This window comes from Sarcophilus harrisii, chromosome 1, assembly GCF_902635505.1.
Source record: "Sarcophilus harrisii chromosome 1, mSarHar1.11, whole genome shotgun sequence".
NCBI classification, from domain to species: Eukaryota; Metazoa; Chordata; class Mammalia; order Dasyuromorphia; family Dasyuridae; genus Sarcophilus; species Sarcophilus harrisii.
In genome coordinates, this window is record NC_045426.1 from 288,012,942 (window position 1) to 288,034,587 (window position 21,646).

Genomic DNA, 21,646 nt, shown 5'->3' on the forward strand with positions numbered 1-21,646 from the left:
AGGGGGGAGGGTCATGAGATGTGGAATGATCTAAAATCACACTCAGAATTGTACTTAACTCCATTCTTATCTGATTCTTCCTCCTTTTCACCTAGTTTAGTTGGCACCTCCCCCTCCTGCTCTTTCTTCTTTTTCCTTATTCTAACACTTATATAATTTCCTAAAGCTAGTTGTATTAAATTATATGTATTAAGTATGTCTTTGAAAATTGCATTTTTATTGCAGAATTGACAAAGATCCTCTCCTTCTAATTTCCACTCCATTGAGTTTGGATTAGATCTGCAGTATTCACCCAGTTTTTCTCCTATTAATTTCCACTCATCTAGATGCAATTCTTTTTCCGTAGAGAACCAAGGACATATGTGCTTTACAATTTCTAAAAGTTCAGTGATCTGCTCCAAAATTATAATCAAACCTTGGTTTTTCATAACTTTGACAATGCTCTCTAAACATTTTCCTTGAACAGAAACAGAAAGCTGTTTTCTAAATATCTGTCCCATCTTAGCTGAAATTCTACTTTAACTCTTTTAATAAAGTTTCTTTGTTGTACTCACCCTAATTTCTGGGTTGAGGAGACTTTTCCACTGGATCAGGATCAGAGGTTTTTCCACTGAAATCAGAGTTCTATCAGCCCCACATTCAGGGTGCCAAAATGTGGTGTTCTTCTTTAAATATAATGGTTCTCTCTGGGAGCAGGTTTCTTGGGGAGGTTTTCTGGAGGCAGCCTTAGTTTTGGTTCCAAGTAATAATCACTTCAAATACAGGCAGCTGATAAAATCCAAATGTTTATTTCTTATCTCTTTCCAAGCCCGGTTAGCTTTCTTAGAGGCCCCTCTCTCTCTCTCCTTGGTTCTAAGAGCTCTTGCAGCTTGTCCTTTGCTTCTCCCTCTGCTTTCTTCAGCCTCCAGCCAGCACAAAAGTGGAAGATGGAATAAATCTGACTCTACCTCCGAGAGTGGGCTTTTGGGGTTCCTCCCAGAGTGCTCTGTCAGCTTCAGCTTCTCTTCTTCCAGATATCTCCAGCCAGCACCAAGGTGAAAGTTGGAATGAATCTGTCTTGCCTACAAAAGAGGGCTTCTGGCTCTCAGTCTCCCAGAGTGCTCCTGTGTCTGTCCCAGAGTGCCTCTGTGTCTATCCCAGAGTTCTTCTTGCTTATGTGAGCTTTCTAAAGATGTGAACACAAGCATTGTTTCTATCAATTCCACTTAGTACCTTGTTTCAAGTTCTGGCCCATAACATCTCCTTGTAAGATAAGATCAATCATACTAAACCATGCTAAATTAGATAATTATTGTCTCTATCAATTCTAATGACTTAACATTTTGTAAGGATTCCAACATAAAAGAAAAAATCAAAACCAAAGGGAAAAACCACCAAAAAGCAAACAAACAAAAAAGGTGAAAATAGTATACTTTCATCTGCATTCAATCTCCATAGTTCCCTCTCTGAATGCAGATGGCATTTTACTTTGCCAACTCTATTGGAATTGTCTTGGATCGATATATTACTGAGAACTAAGTCTGTCGCTTTTGATTATCACGTAATATTGCTGTTGCTGTGTACAATGTTCTCTTAGTTCTTCTCACTTTACTCAGTATCAGTTTATGTAAGTCTTTTCAGCCTTTTCTGAAATCTGCCTAGTCATCATTTCTTATAGAACAATAATATTCCATTACATTCTTATACCATGACTTACTTATTCAGCCATTCCCCAACTGATGGGCATCCACTTCATTTTCAATTCCTTGCCACTACATAAAGAGCTGTGACAAATATTTTTACACATTTTTCCCTTTTTTATGATCTCTTGAGATGCAGACTCAGTAATGATATTGATGAATCAAAAAGTATGCAAAGAGAAACCCATTATTTTTCAAAAATAGTTTTTTGAAATATTATGATCTCTTGATATCATCAAATTGCTTGGTGGTATTAAGTTTAAATGTGGACTATATAATTTGTAATAGGTTAAGCAGCAGTCTGGCATAGTGAAACCAAAACCAGTAAAATCTGCATTCAAGTTCCACCGCTTTTTACCTAATTGTTGTGTGACAGTTGACAAGCCACTTAATTTCTTAGTACTCTAGGCAATTCTCAAGTTATAGATAATTTGCCAACTGCATTGGGAGAGTTTCCTCATCTAATAATTCCTTATAACAATAATATTCCAAGCACATCCCCTATCCTTATTATTTTGAATACCAGAATCCAGTTCAACTCAACATATTTGATTACAATAAAATGCTAAAGATCAACTTTTTTAAATGTTCGAGTTATAAGTAGAGTAATGAAAATATTTCAACCTAAAGAATATTACTTGGAGGAGGGAAGATTATATACAAGCACATAATATTATAATGGTCATTAATTTGACAAATCTGAAATTTATCCTAAATGCTAGAATAGTAGCTAGAACTAAGAGGCTCCCCTGAAAACTTAAAAGTACTTAATTAATGTCAGATAAATGGAATTATCATTTTACACAGTTAGAAAGTTTATGGTTTTTGTTACTCCAAAGACTCAAAATAGAATGAAAATACACAGTAAAATCTTGGATTCCCTCAATCTTTAAGTACCCAACATCAAAGTAAACTTTTATCAAAAATCCACTATTTAAATGAAGTTCCAAAAAGCACAAGACACACAGTTATCTAGAGACCCATCAATCAAATTTCAAAACCAAATCACTGAGAATACTGAAATATTTAAGAGCAAAGAAGTGAGGAAAAAAAAGTCAATCCAGTACTTTACTGTGTATATAAGGGCAATCTTTAATACTTACAATAAAAAACCAAAAAGAAAAGTTAAAATAATGCTCTCTTAATCTTTCGTAGATTGTATTCATAATATATATGTGTGTATCCATGAATGTATATATGTGTGTGTGCATATTTATGTGTGGTGTTTGCGTATATACATATATATTTTACTCCATTATATATTAAAATCATTTTTAAAGATTTGGGGTTTTTTGTGAAAACCAAGTTAGCACTCTGGATACCTTAGAATCAGCCGGAATCAGAATAAACAAAAATCCTTGATCTTTATTCTTGGTCTTTAGTGGTAGAAGTGAAGGGAATAGACACAGGATCTCCACGACCTTCCTTTTCCACCTCCACCGCCCAAGTGATTCTGGCTTGTCTTACTCCATCCCTTAATCCTTCCCCCAATTCTCTGTATACACGAAAAGATTAAACCAGCACAGAATAGTGGGAAGGGCCATTTTCCAAGCATATGCTAATAGAGTATTGTCCAATCAGTAGTTAGCCTTAAGTGCTCGGTTGTCTGACCTCAGTGCATCATCTCAAGAGTTTCAGCTCTTTACATTTTTTTTAATTTTAAGAACTAAATTCTCTTTCCTTCCACTCCCTTCACCCCTCTCTGAGAGAGTAACCAATCTGATATAGGTGTACATGGGTTTGCAGTCATGTAAAACAGTTTTGCATTAGTCTTTTTGTCAAAGAGGCTCAAATTAAAACAAAAAAGAAAGAGAAAAATAGCATACTTCAATCTTTATTCAAACAATATTAGTTCTTTCTCTGAATGCAGATAGTGCACTTCATCATTAGTCCTTTGGGATTATCTTGAATCATTGTATTATTGAGAATAGCTATAAATCATTCACAATTCTTCATCCTTTAATTTTGCTATTACTGTGTACAGTGTTCTCCTGGTTCTGTTCACTTTGCTTTGTATCAGTTTATGTAAGTAATTGTAGGCTTTTCTGAAATCATTCTGCTTGTCATTTCTTACCATAATAATATTTCATCACAGTCATATACCACAGCTTGTTTAACTGTTCCTTAATTGACAAGCATTCCTTTAATTTCCAATTCTTAGTCACCCACCCACTCCCCCCAAAAAAACAGCTCTCCTACTCTTAAAAAAAAGAAAACATATTTAGAGTTTTTCTTGAAAAAGATAACAGCAAAGCTATTTGGAAGAATACAATGCTGGTTTGTTCATGTTATAAGATGTCAAATCTTAGAAATGGCAAATGCTAATTCTAATCATTCTATTCAAACATTGTGGGACAATACATATGTTCTTAGTGGCTTTCATCCATGTTTCATAAGATATGTTTTCAGGAAAAGTTACTCTGTCTCTGGCCCAATCCACATTACAAAATTTAAACACTAGTATCCATAAATTCAACTTACTGAGTCATAAGTATTTTCTGATGGTAATATACAGATTATATATATTACAGAATATACAAATTTACAGACAAAAGGGACCTTAAGTCCAGGTCCTCCACACCATTTTACAGTTGAGGTCTGGAAGGTTTAAAAAATTTGCCCACTGATAGATAGGTATTAAGTCATCATTCAAATTCAAGATCCCAACTCAAAATCCAGTACTAGTTCCATTGTCCTTGGTATTGACTACTGTCCTTTGCTTTTTAAAAAAGACTATATACTCTTCTTTTAGTCTTTAATAAGAAAAGATTCTGATCATTATTAAAGTTATCTATATTCCTACCTAAAGGACACCCAGATCCTTGAATTTTATTTACTGAAGAACAACAAATAGCCAACCATAAATCTTCAAAATCATCTTGCAAAATACTAAGAAGTTTTAGATGGTTGAATGTGGTTAGCCAGCTGAAACATTTTGTGATGATGATAAAATTGACCCATTTTAGTGATGTTTACAAAATCCTATCCTTGGGTTCAAGAAGAACAAGCCTGAGTTGATTGTCAAAATTCTCCGAAGGTCTTCTTGGCAGAGATATTAGAATGACTTGCCATTTTTTTTCTTTTCCTCATTTTACAGATGATAAAACTGAGGCAAATAGAATTAAGTGACTTGCCCAAGGCCACACATTAGTAAGTATCTGAGGCCAGATTTGATTCCAAACTAATGGTCTGCTTGTTGAGCTTATGGCTGTTTTGTTCCTTTACTAAAACTATGTTCACTGAGAAGAGCAAACTTATGATCATCACAGATCTGTGTCAATGACTCCAATTTAACTGTAAGACAGACAAGAAAGCCAGTTTTTCCAGCTGCCCACTTTGCTAAAGGAGACAAGATGGTTGCTACCAAGATAGAGACTTAGGAGTCATGAATTTGAGGCATACTATTTTGTAGAGTAAACTTGGGATTAAATAACTTAATGGTCATTAATTAATAATAAATTTATTTATGATAATTTAATAAAATTTTTATTGAGAATCTTTGAGCTAGAAAATCTACAATTAGGGAGTTGACAAGATAAGCAAAGCAAGGGATAGTTCTTTAATGTTACATTTTGTACATGGATATGTTTAAACCCTGAGAACTCCCATCCTCACTTGTATGTAGGTATTTATTTTTACCATAAATCATCATATGTTTCACTGATGGCACAAAAATAACATATAGGAGAAATACATTCATCCCTTGACCTGGCTCTGGGACTAAGTGAATAACATGAAGAATACCATCAAAAACAAAACATAGCTTTTATCTCAAGGAATAGTCTATATTGTCAGTGTGGGGGAGATAAAATGTATGAAAACTGTGGGAAAAAATTAGTCAGTCTAAGATTAAATGTCAAACAAATGATGCATATAGTTCTGTTGGAATTCACTAAGGATTGGAAAGATATGGAAGACTCTATAGAAAAGTTGGGTCTTGAAAGAGAAGTATAGAGCAGGGATAGAGGGAGGAAGGCATTCAGTTTGCTTTCCATCATATAACACCAAAGAGCAGTTAACCATATTTAAGCCTTAATTTCCCCACAAAATTCTTGTGGTATTAGCATACCACAAGAGGAAAAAAAAATAGGATAGAAGAGGTAAAGGGGTGAAAAAGAGGAAGGTGAAAAATTCTACCAAATAACTAAACAACAAAAGGTAAAATATAATCCAAATATTTTAACCTGAAAAATCTAATCAAAAGTACCATCTAAACCATTGGCACCTGGCAGCTATTAATAACATGTTTGCACACAAAGTCCTATGAACAAGAAAGCAAAAACTTTCCTTTGAGAAGGTTGATTATTATAGGACAGTGATTACTTTGAAATCTTGTCATTTTTAGAGGGGAAGGAGAAATGCTTTCATGAAGTCTGATCAAGTGTAAGCAGCTTTTTCAAATTCTCATTAGCTCTAGAAAAGAGAAAAATATTCATCCAATCACTTTTGACCATTACTTCAAAAATAAATGATGTGTTACCAAAAGTTTTTCCAAGAAGAATGCAAATGGTGGATTGAAAGTTCCTCACCCACAACTCCATTTATTTTTCTCGCTAAAAGAAATACTGTTGAGATAGAAGATCACTTCAAGGTTTTATATATCAGTTTAAACTAAGCTTTGATTCTGAAAAATACAGTGCTAGAAAATATGTATTAAGATTAGGATCCCTAATCTTTTTTGTATTGATAATCAGGAAATTATTCAACAAGGTCATCTCTATAGCTTTATCTATCAAAGAATCTTATATGAATCTAAAATACTTATGGTAAAGGGTATTTTCTAGCCAATATGGCTACTGATCTCATTATTCTTCCTCTAAAACCTGCTCTTCTTTCTCACTTTCTCAGTACTGTTGAAGGCACTACCATCCCCCTATTTACCCCAGGTTACAATCTAGGTATCATTTTTGACTTCTCACTCTCTGATTGATAATGTGGAAGATATCCTAAGAAAGGAGAATCATGATGGCAAAGTTCATTGAGTCTGTGGCATAATAGGAAGGTTTTGTTTGAAGGAATTGATGATACTAAGTTTGGATAAAAAGATGTGAGTATGTGGTATAAGGGGAGACTCTATATCTTTAAAGGACTATTGCATAAAAGAGGAATTAAAATTGCTTTTTGTGGACCTACAGGGTAAAACCAGGAACAAAGGGTAGAAGTTTCAAAAGTTGCAAATTTAAACTTTTTTTGAGGCAAGCAGAATTAAGTGATTTGTTCAAGGTCACACAGCTAATACGTGACTGAGGCCACATTTGAACTCAGGTCCTCCTGACTCTAGGGCTGGCACTTTGTCCATTGTATTACCTAACTGCCCTGGGAAAATTTCTTAATAGAGCTAAGCATAAGTGGAATACCCTGTTTCAGGCGAGATTGGGGTTAGGTCATAGAGGGCTTTAAACTGCTCTTTTTCCTCAATGCAAAAGACTTCTATTTTTTAAAAAAACATATTACATATTATTTTAACTATGTAATATATTATATAACAATATGACATATATATATACTGACACTAACTCCTATGTAATATGCCACTAAAATGCCATGCTATCAATATATGTAATGATATTTGTGTGTTGAAATGTACATTATGTTAAGTGTTGTATATAATATAATATGCAAATATATTGTGTATTATATCTTATATAGAGTGTATATATTTTAATAGACTATTGAGATTTTTTATATTTTTACATGCATATAAAATATATCTTTTAATAGGCTATATATCACTGGAGGCTTATTCCATTTTAAAAAATTATATGTGAGGGGAGGAGCCAAGATGGTAGAGAGGAAACACGTCTTTTCCTGAGCTCTCCCCATGTTCTTCAAATTAACAGTAAACCTAGCCTGTGAACTGGTTTTGGAGTGACAGAAATCATTAATATTTGGAATGTAAAAAATTTCCAGCAGAAGATAATTTAGAAGAACTCCAGAAAACCTCTATTTCAATTGGACACAGAGGGAGGCAGATAGGCAGCTGGGCACAGGCAGTGCGCAGACCCATGGTGGTATGGGCTCCATAGTGTCAGAGAATCAACTGGGAGGAATATAGCAGTATTGGCTACTCTGTCCTGATTGCAAGCCAATAGATCAGCAGATTAACTGTAAGACATTCAATGCAAATACAAAAGGCAAATAGTGAGCCCCTAAATCCCACAATATCATGGGATATGGCCATGCCAAAAAGTTAGTCAGCATTGATCCAATGTGGTCACTGTCACTTGTAGAAGAAGTTTAGATAATCTCCCCTTTACCCTAAAAGCAGGCCTCAACTTTAAAAAAAAAAATGAGCAAAAAAGTAAAAAGAACTCTTACCATAAATAGTTTTTTTGGAGAAAGAGAAGAATTTTCAAACCCTGAGGATACTAAAAGCAGATTGTCTCCAGAAGAAGCCCAAAGGGTGATGTGAATTGGCCCCAATTTTACAAGGCTTTCTTGGAAGAATTCAAAAAGGATCTTAAAAGAAAGTAAGAAGAAAAATGAAGAAAGGAAGAGAACTTTGCAAAAGAGTTTGGAAAAGGAAACAGAAATTATCTGAAGAAATCTCCTTATAGAATGGGAGGGAAAAGCATATAACTCCTTATAAAATAGATTTGACAAAATGGACAAAGAAAACAACTCCCTGAAAAACAGACTTTGTGAAATGGGAAAAAAATCCATAGAAAAAAACAATTCATTTAAAAATTCAGTTGCCCAAATACAAAAGGAACTAAAGATTGAAAAAAGAGTGTAGGATTATCTTTCAAAAAATCATCAAGGATAACTTCCCTAATGTCCTAGAATCAAAAGATAAAATAGATATTGAAAGAATTCACCAATCACCTCCTGAAAGATATCCCAAAATGAAATGAAAACTCCAAGGAATATTGTAACTAAATTTCAGAACAATCAGATCAAGGGGGAAATGTTGCAAGCAGCCAGAAAGAAACAATTCACAGAAGAGCCACAATCATGATTATCCAGGACCTAGAAGCTTCCACCTTAAAGGATCAAAAGGCCTGGAATCTGATATTCCAAAAGGCAAAGGAATTTGGAATGCAGCCACAAATAAACTATACAGCTAATATGAACATTATCTTTCAGGGAAGGGGATGGATATTCAATGATACAGGGGAATTTTATTTATTTATGATAAAAAGACCAGAGCTGAACAAAAAATTTGACCTCCAAATACAGAACTCAAGAGAAGCATAAAAAAGTACAAAGGAAAGAACTCTTGAGAACTATATCTCTGATATAGGTATACTTAGAGAGTGCAGATATAATATGATTTTACTGTGATATTATAAAAAAGAAAATAGAGGTAGAAAATGCAGGTAAAATGAGGGAGATTAAATCTCATGAAGAGGCAAAGAGGACATATTATAATTGAGGGAAAGAAGTGAGAGGAAAGAACACTGTGTGAATCTTACTCTCATCAGATTTGGCTCAAAGAGAGAATGTTAGACATATTTGGTTTCACAGAGAAACTTGTCTCACTTTATAGGTAAGTGGGAGAAAAAAGGAAAGGAGAAAGTTAATAAAAGGGAAAACAGAAGTAGTAGTGAAAAGGTATAAGAAAGGGAAAGAAGCTGTAAAGGGAGAGGGCTGTTTGAGGGAAGTGGTAGTCAGAAGGAAAATTCTGGGGAGGAGGGAAAAGGGTAAAGGAAAGAGAAAAGTATAATTTGGGGTAAAATACAGAATTAGTCATTTAAACGTGAATGTGAATGGGATGGACTCTCCCATAAAATGGAAGTGGATTGCAAACTGAATTAAAAGTCAGAATCCTACAGTATGTTGTTTACAAGAAACACATTTAAAGCAGAGTGATACACATCTGGAGTAAAAGAAAAGACTGGAGTATAATCTATTATGCTTCTAGTGAAGTAAAAAAAAAAAAAAAAAAAAAAAAAAAGTAGCAGTAGCGATCCTGATATTAGATCAAGCAAAAGCAAAAATAAATCTAATTAAAAGAGATAAGGGTCTTGCTAAAGGGTACCACAGATAATACAATTGTATAGTAGTATAGCATCTAAATTCCTAAAGGAGAAGTTGAGAGCTTCAAGAAGAAATAGATAGCAAAACTTTAATAGTAGGACATCTCAACCTTGCTCTCTCAGAACTAGATAAATCAAACTACAAAATAAATAAGAAAGAAGTTAAAGAGATAAATAGAATTTTAGAAAAGCGAGATAGATCTTTAGAGAAAATTGAATGGAGACTGAAAGGAGCACATTTTTCTCAGCAGTTCATGGAACCTATATTAAAAACTGCCTATATATTAGGGCATACAGACTTCAAAATCAAATGAAGAAAGGCAGGAATAGTAAATACAGTTTTTTCAGATCATGAAGCAATAAAAATCACAAGCAATAAAAGGCTAAGGGGAAAGTAGACAAAAATTAATTGGAAACTAAATAATCTAAGCCTAAAGAATGAGTGGGTGAAACAACCAATCATAGACTGGATTTCACCTGTTTTTTCTCTTAAAATGAGACCCACATTTATGGCAAATAGTTTTTAAGGGATGAAAGTATTGCTATATTCCATAAACATTGTGAGCATACTTCACCTAGGTTATAGAGCTAAATGCTTCTTTATTCCTGATGCTTTCTCTTCATCTTAATTTGCACATGGAAAGAGAACTATCTTTAATCTATGGAATAATAATGGAATGGTATGAAATAAACATTTATTAGATGCCTGTGTGTCATAGTAGTCTGAATGTGCTAGTCTTTTTTTTTTTTTTTTTTTTTTTTTTTTTTTTTTTTTTTTTTTTTTTTGCTAAGGCAATTGGGGTTAAGTGCCTAGGGTCACACTGCTAGGAAGTGTTAAGTATCTGAGATTGGATTTGAACTCAGGTCCTCCTGACTTCAGAGTCAGTGCTCTACCCACTGCGCCACCTAGTTGCCCCATGTGCTAGTCATCTTAAGCCCTTTAGAAATATTATCTAATTTGATCTTAACAACCAAACTAAGAAATAGATGCTATTATGATCTCCATATTACAGGTAAAAGATTTGAGTTTAAATGCCCAGGGTCATTGTCATCCTTCATTCTCAAAGGGGACCCAAATGATATCACTATGTTAAGAGTAGAGTTACAGTATGTTCATCTGTAACTGATCAGACCAATACAAGTTTGGAATGCTCTACCACATATTGGTAACAAATAGAACTGATAAACATTTAGAATCCTTGCAGAAGAACAATGGTTTACAAAGGAATGAGGGGACTAAAACATAACCCCAAAGAATATGTAATCAACCAATGGAAAAAGAGAGTTGGGCCTTCTTTCCACCCTGCCCACATTAGCTAGATATAAGGTTGTTTCTAAAACAACTATTATCCCTTCAAAGCCCTCTTACTTTAATTCATCTCACTTCTGGGGAAACTTTGATCCCTATGGGATCAAACCTTAACCTGTGATTCTCAGAAAGTTATAACCTAACAGGGACCCGAACAGCTTCAACATCAACTGTGCAGTTACAGTTAGTGAAATTTCCATCCCCTGCCTGCCCACATCTTACTTCCAGTCACTTCATAACTACTCTTTAGAAAGACTCACCTTCAGAGAGCAAACTTTCTACCACAAGATATTGCTCAGTGAGTATTAATATTTTCAATGACGCCAAAATGCAGTGGGTTTTTGCATGATGAATAAGTAAAATAAAAAAAGTTGACATTTATTTCATTTTTATGTCACCCTTTTAAAATATATTTATTTTGTCTCCTGACAAAGAACACTCCATTTTTTAATGCAAGGTCTATATTATCTGAAATCAGTTCATTTAGCTGTGTGCTATGGAAACATCCTGAATGTTTCTTTTTACTTTGTGACTAAGTATAGCACGTCATATCTACATTTTTTAGTTGGAAAAAATTTTCTCTATTTTGTATATTTTTCTAATACATGTTAGTAGAATAGTAACTAGTATAATTTATAAACAAAGATATATATGTAAAGGTCTATGCTCAGAAACTTGTTACTGATGGATATGTGATTAAAATATTTTGAAACTGCTGCACTAGAGCACTAACAAATAGTGAAACTATTTCATACTTTCAAGATTAAAAACTGAGAGAAAACTCAGAAAGACTGTAAGTACAATTACTTCATTTGAAGAAAATTAAGGTCAGAGAGATTCCGGAACTTAATTCAAGTTATATAGGTAATAAATGTTTGTGTTATAATTTGAACACAGGTCCTTTGACTTCATGTCAAGTGCTTCTAACAACTTTTCATTCTATCTATCTTAGTCAACCAGGAGTAGCCCAATAGGAGTGTCAACTAAATTGGAGATCATCTCAGAAGGAAAGTACCTGAATTAAGGGAATCAGGAAGAGCCTCCCAAAGAAGGTGAAATTTTACCTGGGACTTAAGGGAAGCCAGAAAAAAAACAGAAAGTAGAAATGAAGAAGGAAAACATTCAAGGGAAGGAGGATAGCATTTCTTGCATCTGGAGATAAAACTGATAAATAGAAGTATGTGTCGAATAATTTTACAAATATATACCTATTTGTGGCTAATGGTGGCCATTTCTGGGGAAGAATAATGGGAAAAAAATAGGAAAAAACAAAATGTGCATGTTGTGTATTTTAAAAGAATAATAAATTGTACATAATAGATTTGTAGTTCCATGTGCAATCATCTTTTTTATGGAAAAGTTTGTTTTATTCCATAAATTAAAAATAAAAATAAATTTTTAAAAAACTGGAAAGGAAAGAAAGGAACCAGTTACAAAGGACTTTGAACACAAAACAGAGGATTTTTTATTTGAACCTGGAGGGGATTGGAAGTCAGTGGAATTTATTAAATAGGAAAAAATGGTAAGATCTGTGCTTTAAGAAGATTTGACAGCTAAGGAGAGGATGGATTAAAGTCCACAGAGATTTGTGACTAGAATACCTCCCTTATTCTTTACTAGAATTGTAACAGAGAATAAATGATGTTAGGAATATAAAGGAAATTGACAAGGAAAAATGGGTAGTATGTAGGAGTTCTAGATTACTAATAAACTAGGTAATCAGTCCCTAAAAAACTGAGAAGTAGCTATACAGTCAATATGTGACCTAATATGTGATAGGAAATTAAAAGATACTCTGATGAAGGAGAGTACAAAAGGTGGGAGAGATAGAAGAAATTTGGATCTCAAAAATTATTTTTAAAATACTAAAAATTGATGTTAGATATATAATTGAGAAAAATCAAGTAAATACTTCTTCAAAAAAAAAAAAAAGTCTCTCCTAAGAAGAAAATTCCCATTGCTTTCTGGACCCTTTTCATTTTTGAATAGCTTTGCATAAAAATATGATAGTAAAAGATATCTTAATAGTTCATTTTAAGGATACCAAAATATTAGAAACTAAAACTCTCTACTCTAGAGAAAGAAATGTCAGCTTCCCAAAGAACATTTGAGAGAACACATCTCACTTTTTCATAGAGGTAAAGGGCAATGGGTTATAAAACATTGCATCTACTCTGAGGCTTTGTTGCTCTGTTGGTTAATTTTGCCAGTCTGTCCCTTTAATTTCTTTTTATTTTTTTTTTCATTCTTTATTACAAGGAATGGTTTTCAAGGATACAGGACAAGTGAGGAAGGATGAACTATTTTTTAAATAAAAGAATTGAAAAAATGAAAAAAAAATCTTAAAAGTGGTTAGCTATGAAAGAATGTATTTTGGACTAATCTATCTAGGAGGAATAATGAATATGGAAATATCCCATATACACTTAGGATGCATTCACTGGAAATTATTTATGTCTGAATTCTGTTGCAAAGAATGACTCCTTTAGTTGACACTAGATCTCTTTCATCTAGCTCTATCTACTTTGTGCAGCACAGAAAAACTACATCTAATCCCTTATTTTACTGACTGTTGAGTATATGACGTACTTTTAAGTTCCCATCCTTCTTTAGGTTACATTAAGAGGAAGACCTGGTTGGAAGAGAAGTAATTTTTGATAACAAATATTGAAAAGAATAACTGCTAGACCTCTCCAACTTAACGATGTGTGATGATTCTAGCAGAATCCAGATTTTGAATGAATTTTTTTCCTGAAGCTATTGTTGAATGGCCTCAGTCTTTGCCCTTAAGAAACAAGTGAAATCTACTTATTTTGATTCATTTATTAAGAACCCACCCTTGTTGGGTTGAGGATGAGGAAACAAAGGGGGAAAAAAATGGCCAGAAGCTTGCTAAATTTGGGGTCAAGGACCTGGGTACACATCCTAGTTTTAATTTTTTAAAGGTTTGTGACCTTTAGCAAATCCCTTGACCATTCCAAGTCTTAATCTACAAAATGATGGAGTTGGAGTAAATAATCTCTAAATTCTCTTCCAGCTCAAAATCTCTGAAATTTTGTAGTAATTATTTTTAGTTTGCATAAATTTGTAGCTTGCAGTTGTTATTGTTTAATAAGACAAATTTTAGCATGTATGAACTAATGATATCTTGATAACCTCAATGTGCCATTTGTTTTTTTCCATTTATCTTTAATTTTAGCTCCTTTACCTGACTGACTGCTATCTGAAACAGTATTCTTAGACCATAGCATAGCACTTCTCTGTAATTTTAAAGTCTTCTAGGTTGCTGAGAATTTAACTTTGGCAGGTACTCAGAACTCTATAGTTCACAGTGTAGTTATCCCTTCCATATCAGGGATTAAAGATGTGGAACCCCACAATCTGGAAAATCTGCATAAAACTGGCACTCTCTTCCTATCAGAGAAGTCTAATTTTTTTTTGTTTTTCTTTAATGGGGTATTTACAGTACCTTATTATAAAATTTGGATTAAGTATTTGGTCATAAGTGCTGTGTCATCTGCTGGTCTTCAGTGTGTGTCATCTGTGACTTCTACAAAATATTCCCAAAATTCCCATTTAATTTCTTATGCCAACCCACAATATATTGAATCCATGATGGGGAACATCGTGATGTGGAAAAGATAACTGTACATTTAACTCTTTTTAAATCCCAGGTATTGGAAAGTTTCAAAATAATGGACTATAGTCTTTTGCTGGGAATCCACATATTGGATCATTCACTAAAAGAAAAAGAAGGGGAGAGCACACAGAATGTACCTGATGCTAAGCGGCCTGGAATACAAAAAGTCCTCTATTCAACAGCAATGGAATCTATCCAAGGCCCAGGGAAATCTGGAGATTCTGTAATCACTCAGAGCACTAATACGTAAGTATAAGTGTTTAAGCATTAATGCTTGAATATTAAGAGAGTCATAGTTTGAAATGAAAGTGACCTCAGTCCATCCCATACCTGGAAAAAAAATTCCCACACGGTCACCCAATGGGAAGCCATCCAGCTTTTGCTTTGACAATGAATCTACTGTTCCAGTGAAGAAACCCAGTATCTCCCTAGGTAAAGTCTTCCTCCTTTGAATTGCTCTAATCATAAGGAAATTTTCTTCATATCAAGCCTTGAGTTTCTTCTTTAAAATTTCTCCTCATAGTTCCTAGCAGTGCCTTCTGGGATCAGGGGGAACAAGTTAAATTCATTTCCCATAAAGCCACCTTTGACATACTTAAAGGATAAATAATTATTAAATTAACCCAAATATCCCTCTTAGACATATAACTAACTGGTGACATAGTAGGTAGAGAACTGGACCTGGAGTCAAGATTTCATTTACAATCTGATCTCAGACATTTATTAGCTGGATGATCATGAACAAGTCACTTAGTTTCTGTCTGCCTCAGTTTTCTTATCTGTAAAATGGTTATAACTGCACCTAACTCCCAAGGTTGTTCTAAGACTAAAATAAAATAATAAATTTTTGTCAACTCCTTTTAAGCCATAAACCATGACATACATGCTAATCATTATTCTTAGTCTTGTAATAGATTTGTTATGATTTTGATTATATAAATGAATATTTATATTTATACACCTGACTAATCTCTATCATAAAAATACCTAGGAAATAAAATTAATACAGTCATAATTCTTTTCTCCTTAACAATAAATGAGTTAAAGCTTTCCTGGTTATAGTTATCAACCTGCTTTTTGTGTGGAAGAATAAAATTTCTAAGAATTAGCTCAAAGTCTTTGAAGAGTTTTATTGTTGTCCTTTAGTACCAAATATTCAAAGTTTGCATCAAAGATCACTTGAGAGTAGAAAATGATAACTTTGTTATCTATCATCTAAAAGCCTGACAGTCATTATGGTTGTAATTCAGAATCTCTTTTCAACACTTTAGGAATTCTCTTTGGTAATATTAAAATGGCAGATGGAGTCTCTGGCCTCAGCCAGATATGACAGTAACTTTGGTATTTCCTTACATCTATAAAATATGTATTTGCTAACAGAAACAAAATAGAGATCTGAAACCAGTTGCATACCTCTATACACATATATGATTTAAGCGTGGGAGGACTCATAATTTTAAAAACCAGTCTCCTCTGGCCTTAACTGTATAGCTTCTAGATTTATTGATTATTGACCAGATCATAGATATATACAGCTATTAAAAATGTTCCACATTTCAAATCATTTTTCTTCCACATTCCAAATCATTTTTTCTAGCCTTTTACTTCTTTTTAAATGAACAAACTTTACTATGTTCAAAGCACCAGAGAAATATCAAAGCTGATATGTAGATTTGAGTGTTCTGTGTGGAAATGATAATTAAATCTATGGAAGTAGATGTGCTACTGCTAAAGGAGAGAGTCTAAAGATAGAAGAAAAAGAAGGATGAGAAACAAACCAGAAGGAAGGATGAGGAAAGGAGGTAGTTGGAGGTGGAATGAAACAAGGCAGTTGGACATAGAAGATAGATGAGAATTCAGTCTGCTTTGCTGAAGAGAGAATGAGAAAAGATAATTGCAACAGAATACAAGAGAAGATAATATATAAGAGGAATTGGGTAGTAACTAACAGTGTCAACTATAGAGGGCTGAAAGAGCATGAAGAATGATGAAAAGAGACAAATTCTACAAATCTAATTTATCATTCCCAGCTGACCCTTTATAGTTGGCCACATCATTTATGCTGGAATCAGTCTCTGGACTGACTAAGATACTTCATTCAGGATCACCCATGGAGCAGCCTTAAATTTTAATATATCTTTTAAAAAGATCAAGGGAAAAACCATATCCTATTTACTTCTCATTACTCTAAAAGATTGGTTATAAAATTCTATTTAATAAACATTCATGTGCACTTTCAACAAATAAAACAATGTGTTCTTACCTTGAACAAGATAGAAAGGTGGACAAAATAGAAAATAGTATACATGAGAGGAGATACAATAAGATCTTGGTGGGAACTGAATTATGAAGACTCTAGAATAGGAAAAATAAGGAATTTTAATTTAATTTAATAGCCAGTAGAGGATTGTTGAAGGGTGACATGACCTGATCTATCCATTTAGTGTATTTACCTGATAGGGGTTTGAAAGGAGAAGAAACTGGAAACAGAAAACAGCAGGTGGTTGTTAAACTGGTTACCAAATTTATTGTACTTTCAATAGTTGCAGATAGTTTTAGGGACAGCTAGATGGCACAGTGGATCAAGTACTCCTAGAGTCAGGAGGACCTCAGTTCAAATCTAGCTTCAGACATTTAACGATGTTAAATTTAGCTATGTTACTCTGGACAAGTCACTTAACCCCAATTGCCTTGCCCCTCCCCCCAAACAAAAGCAAAAAAAAAAAAAAAAAAAAAAAAAAAAAAAAAAAAAAAAGCCAATAATGATCATTTTAAAACATTTTAGCCTATGATACATAATGAAATATTTTCTCTTTTCATCAACAGAATGGGAGGGATTCCAGCTAAAAGTCATAAAGGAGAAAAGCTACTTTTATTTATGGGCATTATTGATATTCTGCAATCATATAGGTAAGGAGAGGTGGGTTTTTTTTTGTTTGTTTGTTTAAACCTTTGCAATATTTGTAAATTAGTCAATATACTCTTCTGAAATGTCATTATTTCTAATGTTTTAAAATTTTTTGTTGCTTAGGTTAATGAAGAAGTTAGAACATTCCTGGAAAGCACTTGTTTATGATGGGGTAAGCTACTTGTATATATTGTTAAATTTTTGATTACTCTGTGTTCCCAATTTACTTTATATAATAAGAATCTGAGAGCTAAAACCATGAGTCACTGGCTTCTATGGAAAGAAGACAGGAAAGCTTCTACAAACTTTATATGGGTAAATCACAGATTTAAATCTACACAATATAGCCAAAAGGAAATTGAGATTGTCAAATACACAATATTCAATATGGTAGGTTGAAAATTCTGAGCTCTGGACCTGGCCTTTCTTCAACCAAATAATGTTTAAAGAAATTGTGGCTCTGTTGGACATTGTCAGTAAAACCTAAAACAGAGAAAGGAAAAAAATAGATTTTATTTATAGACAAGAATAGGAAAAATGAAATTCTTTTAAGTAATATAAGTTAACATTCTACTTTCCCATATCAAACATACTTCCTATTACAAAAAGGCCCTAAACAACAGACATTTCTTTCTTTTAAGCACAGAAGTATTTATGCTAAGCACAATCTTGAGCTTGAAACAGAAAATGGGTCATGCAAATTGAGCATCTGGTGCTTTTTGGGGGGGGAGGTGAGGAGGGGAAATGACAAAACAAACAGGATTAAGTGTCTGAAACCAGATTAATACTCAGGTCCTCTTGACTGCAGAACTGGTACTCTATGCACTGTATCACTAGATGCCCCATTGTTTGTTTGTTTTTTTAATTCTTTAACAATTATTAGTAGTAAAGAATCTTAGGATAACTATAGCCTTATAGCACATCAGAGCTAAAAAGAGACTTAATGTTGTCTATTCAAATTTCCTTATTTAACCAGTGAAGAAACTGAAGGCCAGAGAGAAATGAAGATTCTTCCTCAAGCTGGTTTTCTGGCAGGATTTTTCAGTCATATCTTATTCTTAGTTACCATTATTTGGGGCCAGATTTGAACTTGGGAAGAGGAGTCTTCCTCACTTCAAGCTCTTCACTTTATCTATTATGCTGCCATGCTGCCTTAAATCCAATCCATCCATCCATGGGTTAACACCTAAAGATTCAGACTCCCAGGACAGGACCCTTTCTTCTTTACCATATAGATTGTCTCAGGGTGACAAAAGACAAATTTTAATCTACTGTTTCTACCACAGAAAAGCTAGCCACAGCATAACTGCTAATCATGTCATCACACAAGTGTAGATAGATGTGAGGCAAAGTCAACTATTGTTACAATGAAATGTTTAATCATTGACTACAGTGACTTATGAACCCATCTTCCCTTATCTCAAATGAGTTATACAGATAAATTTAAATCCAAATAAGTCATGTAACTATGGAATTAGGATTTTTATTGTTTGAGTAACATTTTTCCTCAATTTCAAATCCAGTTCATTTCTAACTAGAATTGTCTTTCACTGATATTGCTTGTGATGATAAAGTTTGTAATGTTATATTTTTATGCATAAATGATAACCTTCCTTCAAAAGATAACATCTACCCTCTTAAGTCTTTTCTATTATGAATAACAATTAAACTTGTTCTTATTAAGTAATAGAAGACCTTTTGTGAAAGGACATTTATTTTCTCTTTCTATCCTTTGGAAGCATGTATAAGATCATCTTCAAACAAAATCTAGCAATAACATAAACTATCATAGGCAATATTTGATTTACTGACTTACTTGGCTTGTAGACAAGCCTTGTAGACAGAAACATGGATCATGGAAAACATAGTTATCACAATTTTTTCAAGATTCTTCCCACATCCCTTGTTTTTTATATATTTCTGTGCTTAGATTGTCCTTAGAATGGTATTGAATTACCTGACAAGTAATTCTGCAATATCTCTCTTGTCTTTCCAGGATACTGTTTCAGTTCACAGACCAAGTTTTTATGCAGATAGATTTTTAAAATTCATGGATTCCAGAGTTTTTAAAAAAATCCAAGGTAAGTATCTTATTAGTATTTTATTAGCATTTTGTTGTTTTTATTAAGATTGCCCTAAAAAAAATGAACGAGACATCTTTAGGGCTTTGTGTATAGTCTTTGTTATGAATGAATGAAATGAGTGAATAATGAATGGAGTGAATGAAAAAGTTAATTATATACTAGGCACTGTCTTCAACACTGAAAATGACAATTTAAAGAGAAGAGTCTCTGAATTCAAGGAATTTACTATATTCTACTGGCTAAGGCAACATAGAAAAGTAAGAGATGATCTGAAATAGTTTTGTTCTGGGAAGAGGAAAAGAATCCACACAATTAGAACTTTTATAATATAAATGTCTTGGATGGATGCCTGAGTAGTGAAAGATGGGGCATGGCCTGATGTCTAAGGCCAGCCAATCAATAATCTGTGGATTATTAAAGTTTCTACACCACACTTACAATCTTCTTAGGGGAAAACTAGTCTAGTTTTAAAAATAATAGTGTGATTTATCACATTTTTAAAGCACTTTCTGGTTTACAAAGAGCTGTCCTTGTGATAATCTTGTAGTGTCAAGTATTGTAGTCCCAATTTTCAGATGAGGAGACTTAAGTGCCTTTAAGCCAAATAGCTAGATAAAAGTAAGACTTGCTTCTTCATAGTATCTTGTTTCAGTATTAATTCATTTTCTTGCCTTATTACGGGTGTTGATAATGACTATTACTAGGAAGCCATTTGTCCTTCTTCCTTTTTATCCCTTGCCTTGCCTTTCCCTACACTATAACCAGCAGAATAGGCTACCAGTTTTTAACTTGTTCTCCTACCTCCCCACTAATTAGTCTCTCTGTCTCTATTTTCTTTCAACTGATATCACTTACTTTACACAGCTACTTCCTTATTATCTCACTTTTTGAGAAAGCTGATATGATCCTGGCTAACCATTATATTTCGAAACCTTGGAAGTGCTAGATTGGAAGATTAGGGAATTTGCACAAACTAGCAGAGGGATTTTAAGTATAAAATGTGTAGGAAGGGAGTAAATGTACCACATTTATAAATCAAATTAGAGAACTTATGTATATTTAAGGAAATGGGATTGAGGAAGACTGAGGCAAGTATAATTATAAACAATGTTAGAGAACAAACTGAGATTTCATTGGTGTAGAGAACTTTCCAGTGAGGAACTTTGTCTTCATGTTCTGGTAAGAAAAAAATTCCTTTTCTATGATAATTTTTTCAGGTTTGGGGAACTCTCTGAAGCCTCAGAGAGTTCCCCAAACCTGAAAAATATTAAACCATTCTATGTATCAGAAAGATTTGTTTCTACTATGTCAAACTGTCTCTTAAAGTTCAGAAAATCAGAATCAATGTCAGAAGGATAATGAAAGTTAGTCCAAAATGGAAGTCCTCAGGGGAGCTCATTAATAGAAAAGGTAGGCTAGCATGAAGGAAGAATGTTCCAGGATAAGGCAGCCCCAGACATTGAGGAAATTTTAGGGCAAGAAAGCAAAGTCCAGAAAGTAAAAAACAGAACTAGATGATTGAAAAGCATATAAGGAATCTATAATATAAAATATATGTGTATATAAACATAGTACAAAGGGGGAGGAGGGGACTTTATATGTATGGATGTATAGCCTGTAAGAAGACAGGATAAAACAATAGCATTATCACCTTGGGCAAGTTTCAGTTTCCTTAAGCCTCAGTTTCCCTTATCTGTATTTATAAATTTATTTATATTTATATATTTATATTTATTTTTATTTATTTATAAATATATTTTTATATATTTATTTATATATATTTATATTTATAAATAATGTTTAGCTGTAAAGCCCTATACCATCCAAGTGAGCAAATTCATTTAAGTGATTAGGAAAATCTCTGCCTGGTATACAGAGGTAGAGTTCAAATGTAAATATGAGCAAATATAACCCAAAACCCAAAATCCCAAAGGGATGAAATAATCAGGAAAATCAAGTATACACAGAGTCAGATTAGATTAATTTCTAAATCAGAAACCAAAAAGTTAGAAAATTTGACTGTGCCAAGTTCAGTCTGTCTCCCTAA

General features: G+C 33.4%; 1 protein-coding gene across 3 annotated transcripts in view; it reads left to right on the top strand.

Moving 5' to 3' along the window:
• The window catches only part of PIP5K1B (phosphatidylinositol-4-phosphate 5-kinase type 1 beta), a 341,035-nt gene that overhangs the window by 234,252 nt on the left and 85,137 nt on the right, over positions 1–21,646 (top strand). For all 3 annotated transcript variants that reach the window (XM_031943518.1, XM_031943523.1, XM_031943521.1), the window contains 4 exons: positions 14,642–14,853; positions 17,434–17,517; positions 17,639–17,687; positions 19,512–19,596. In XM_031943518.1, coding sequence (XP_031799378.1) covers positions 14,642–14,853; positions 17,434–17,517; positions 17,639–17,687; positions 19,512–19,596 — 430 coding nt within the window. The remainder of the gene's footprint in view (positions 1–14,641; positions 14,854–17,433; positions 17,518–17,638; positions 17,688–19,511; positions 19,597–21,646) is intronic.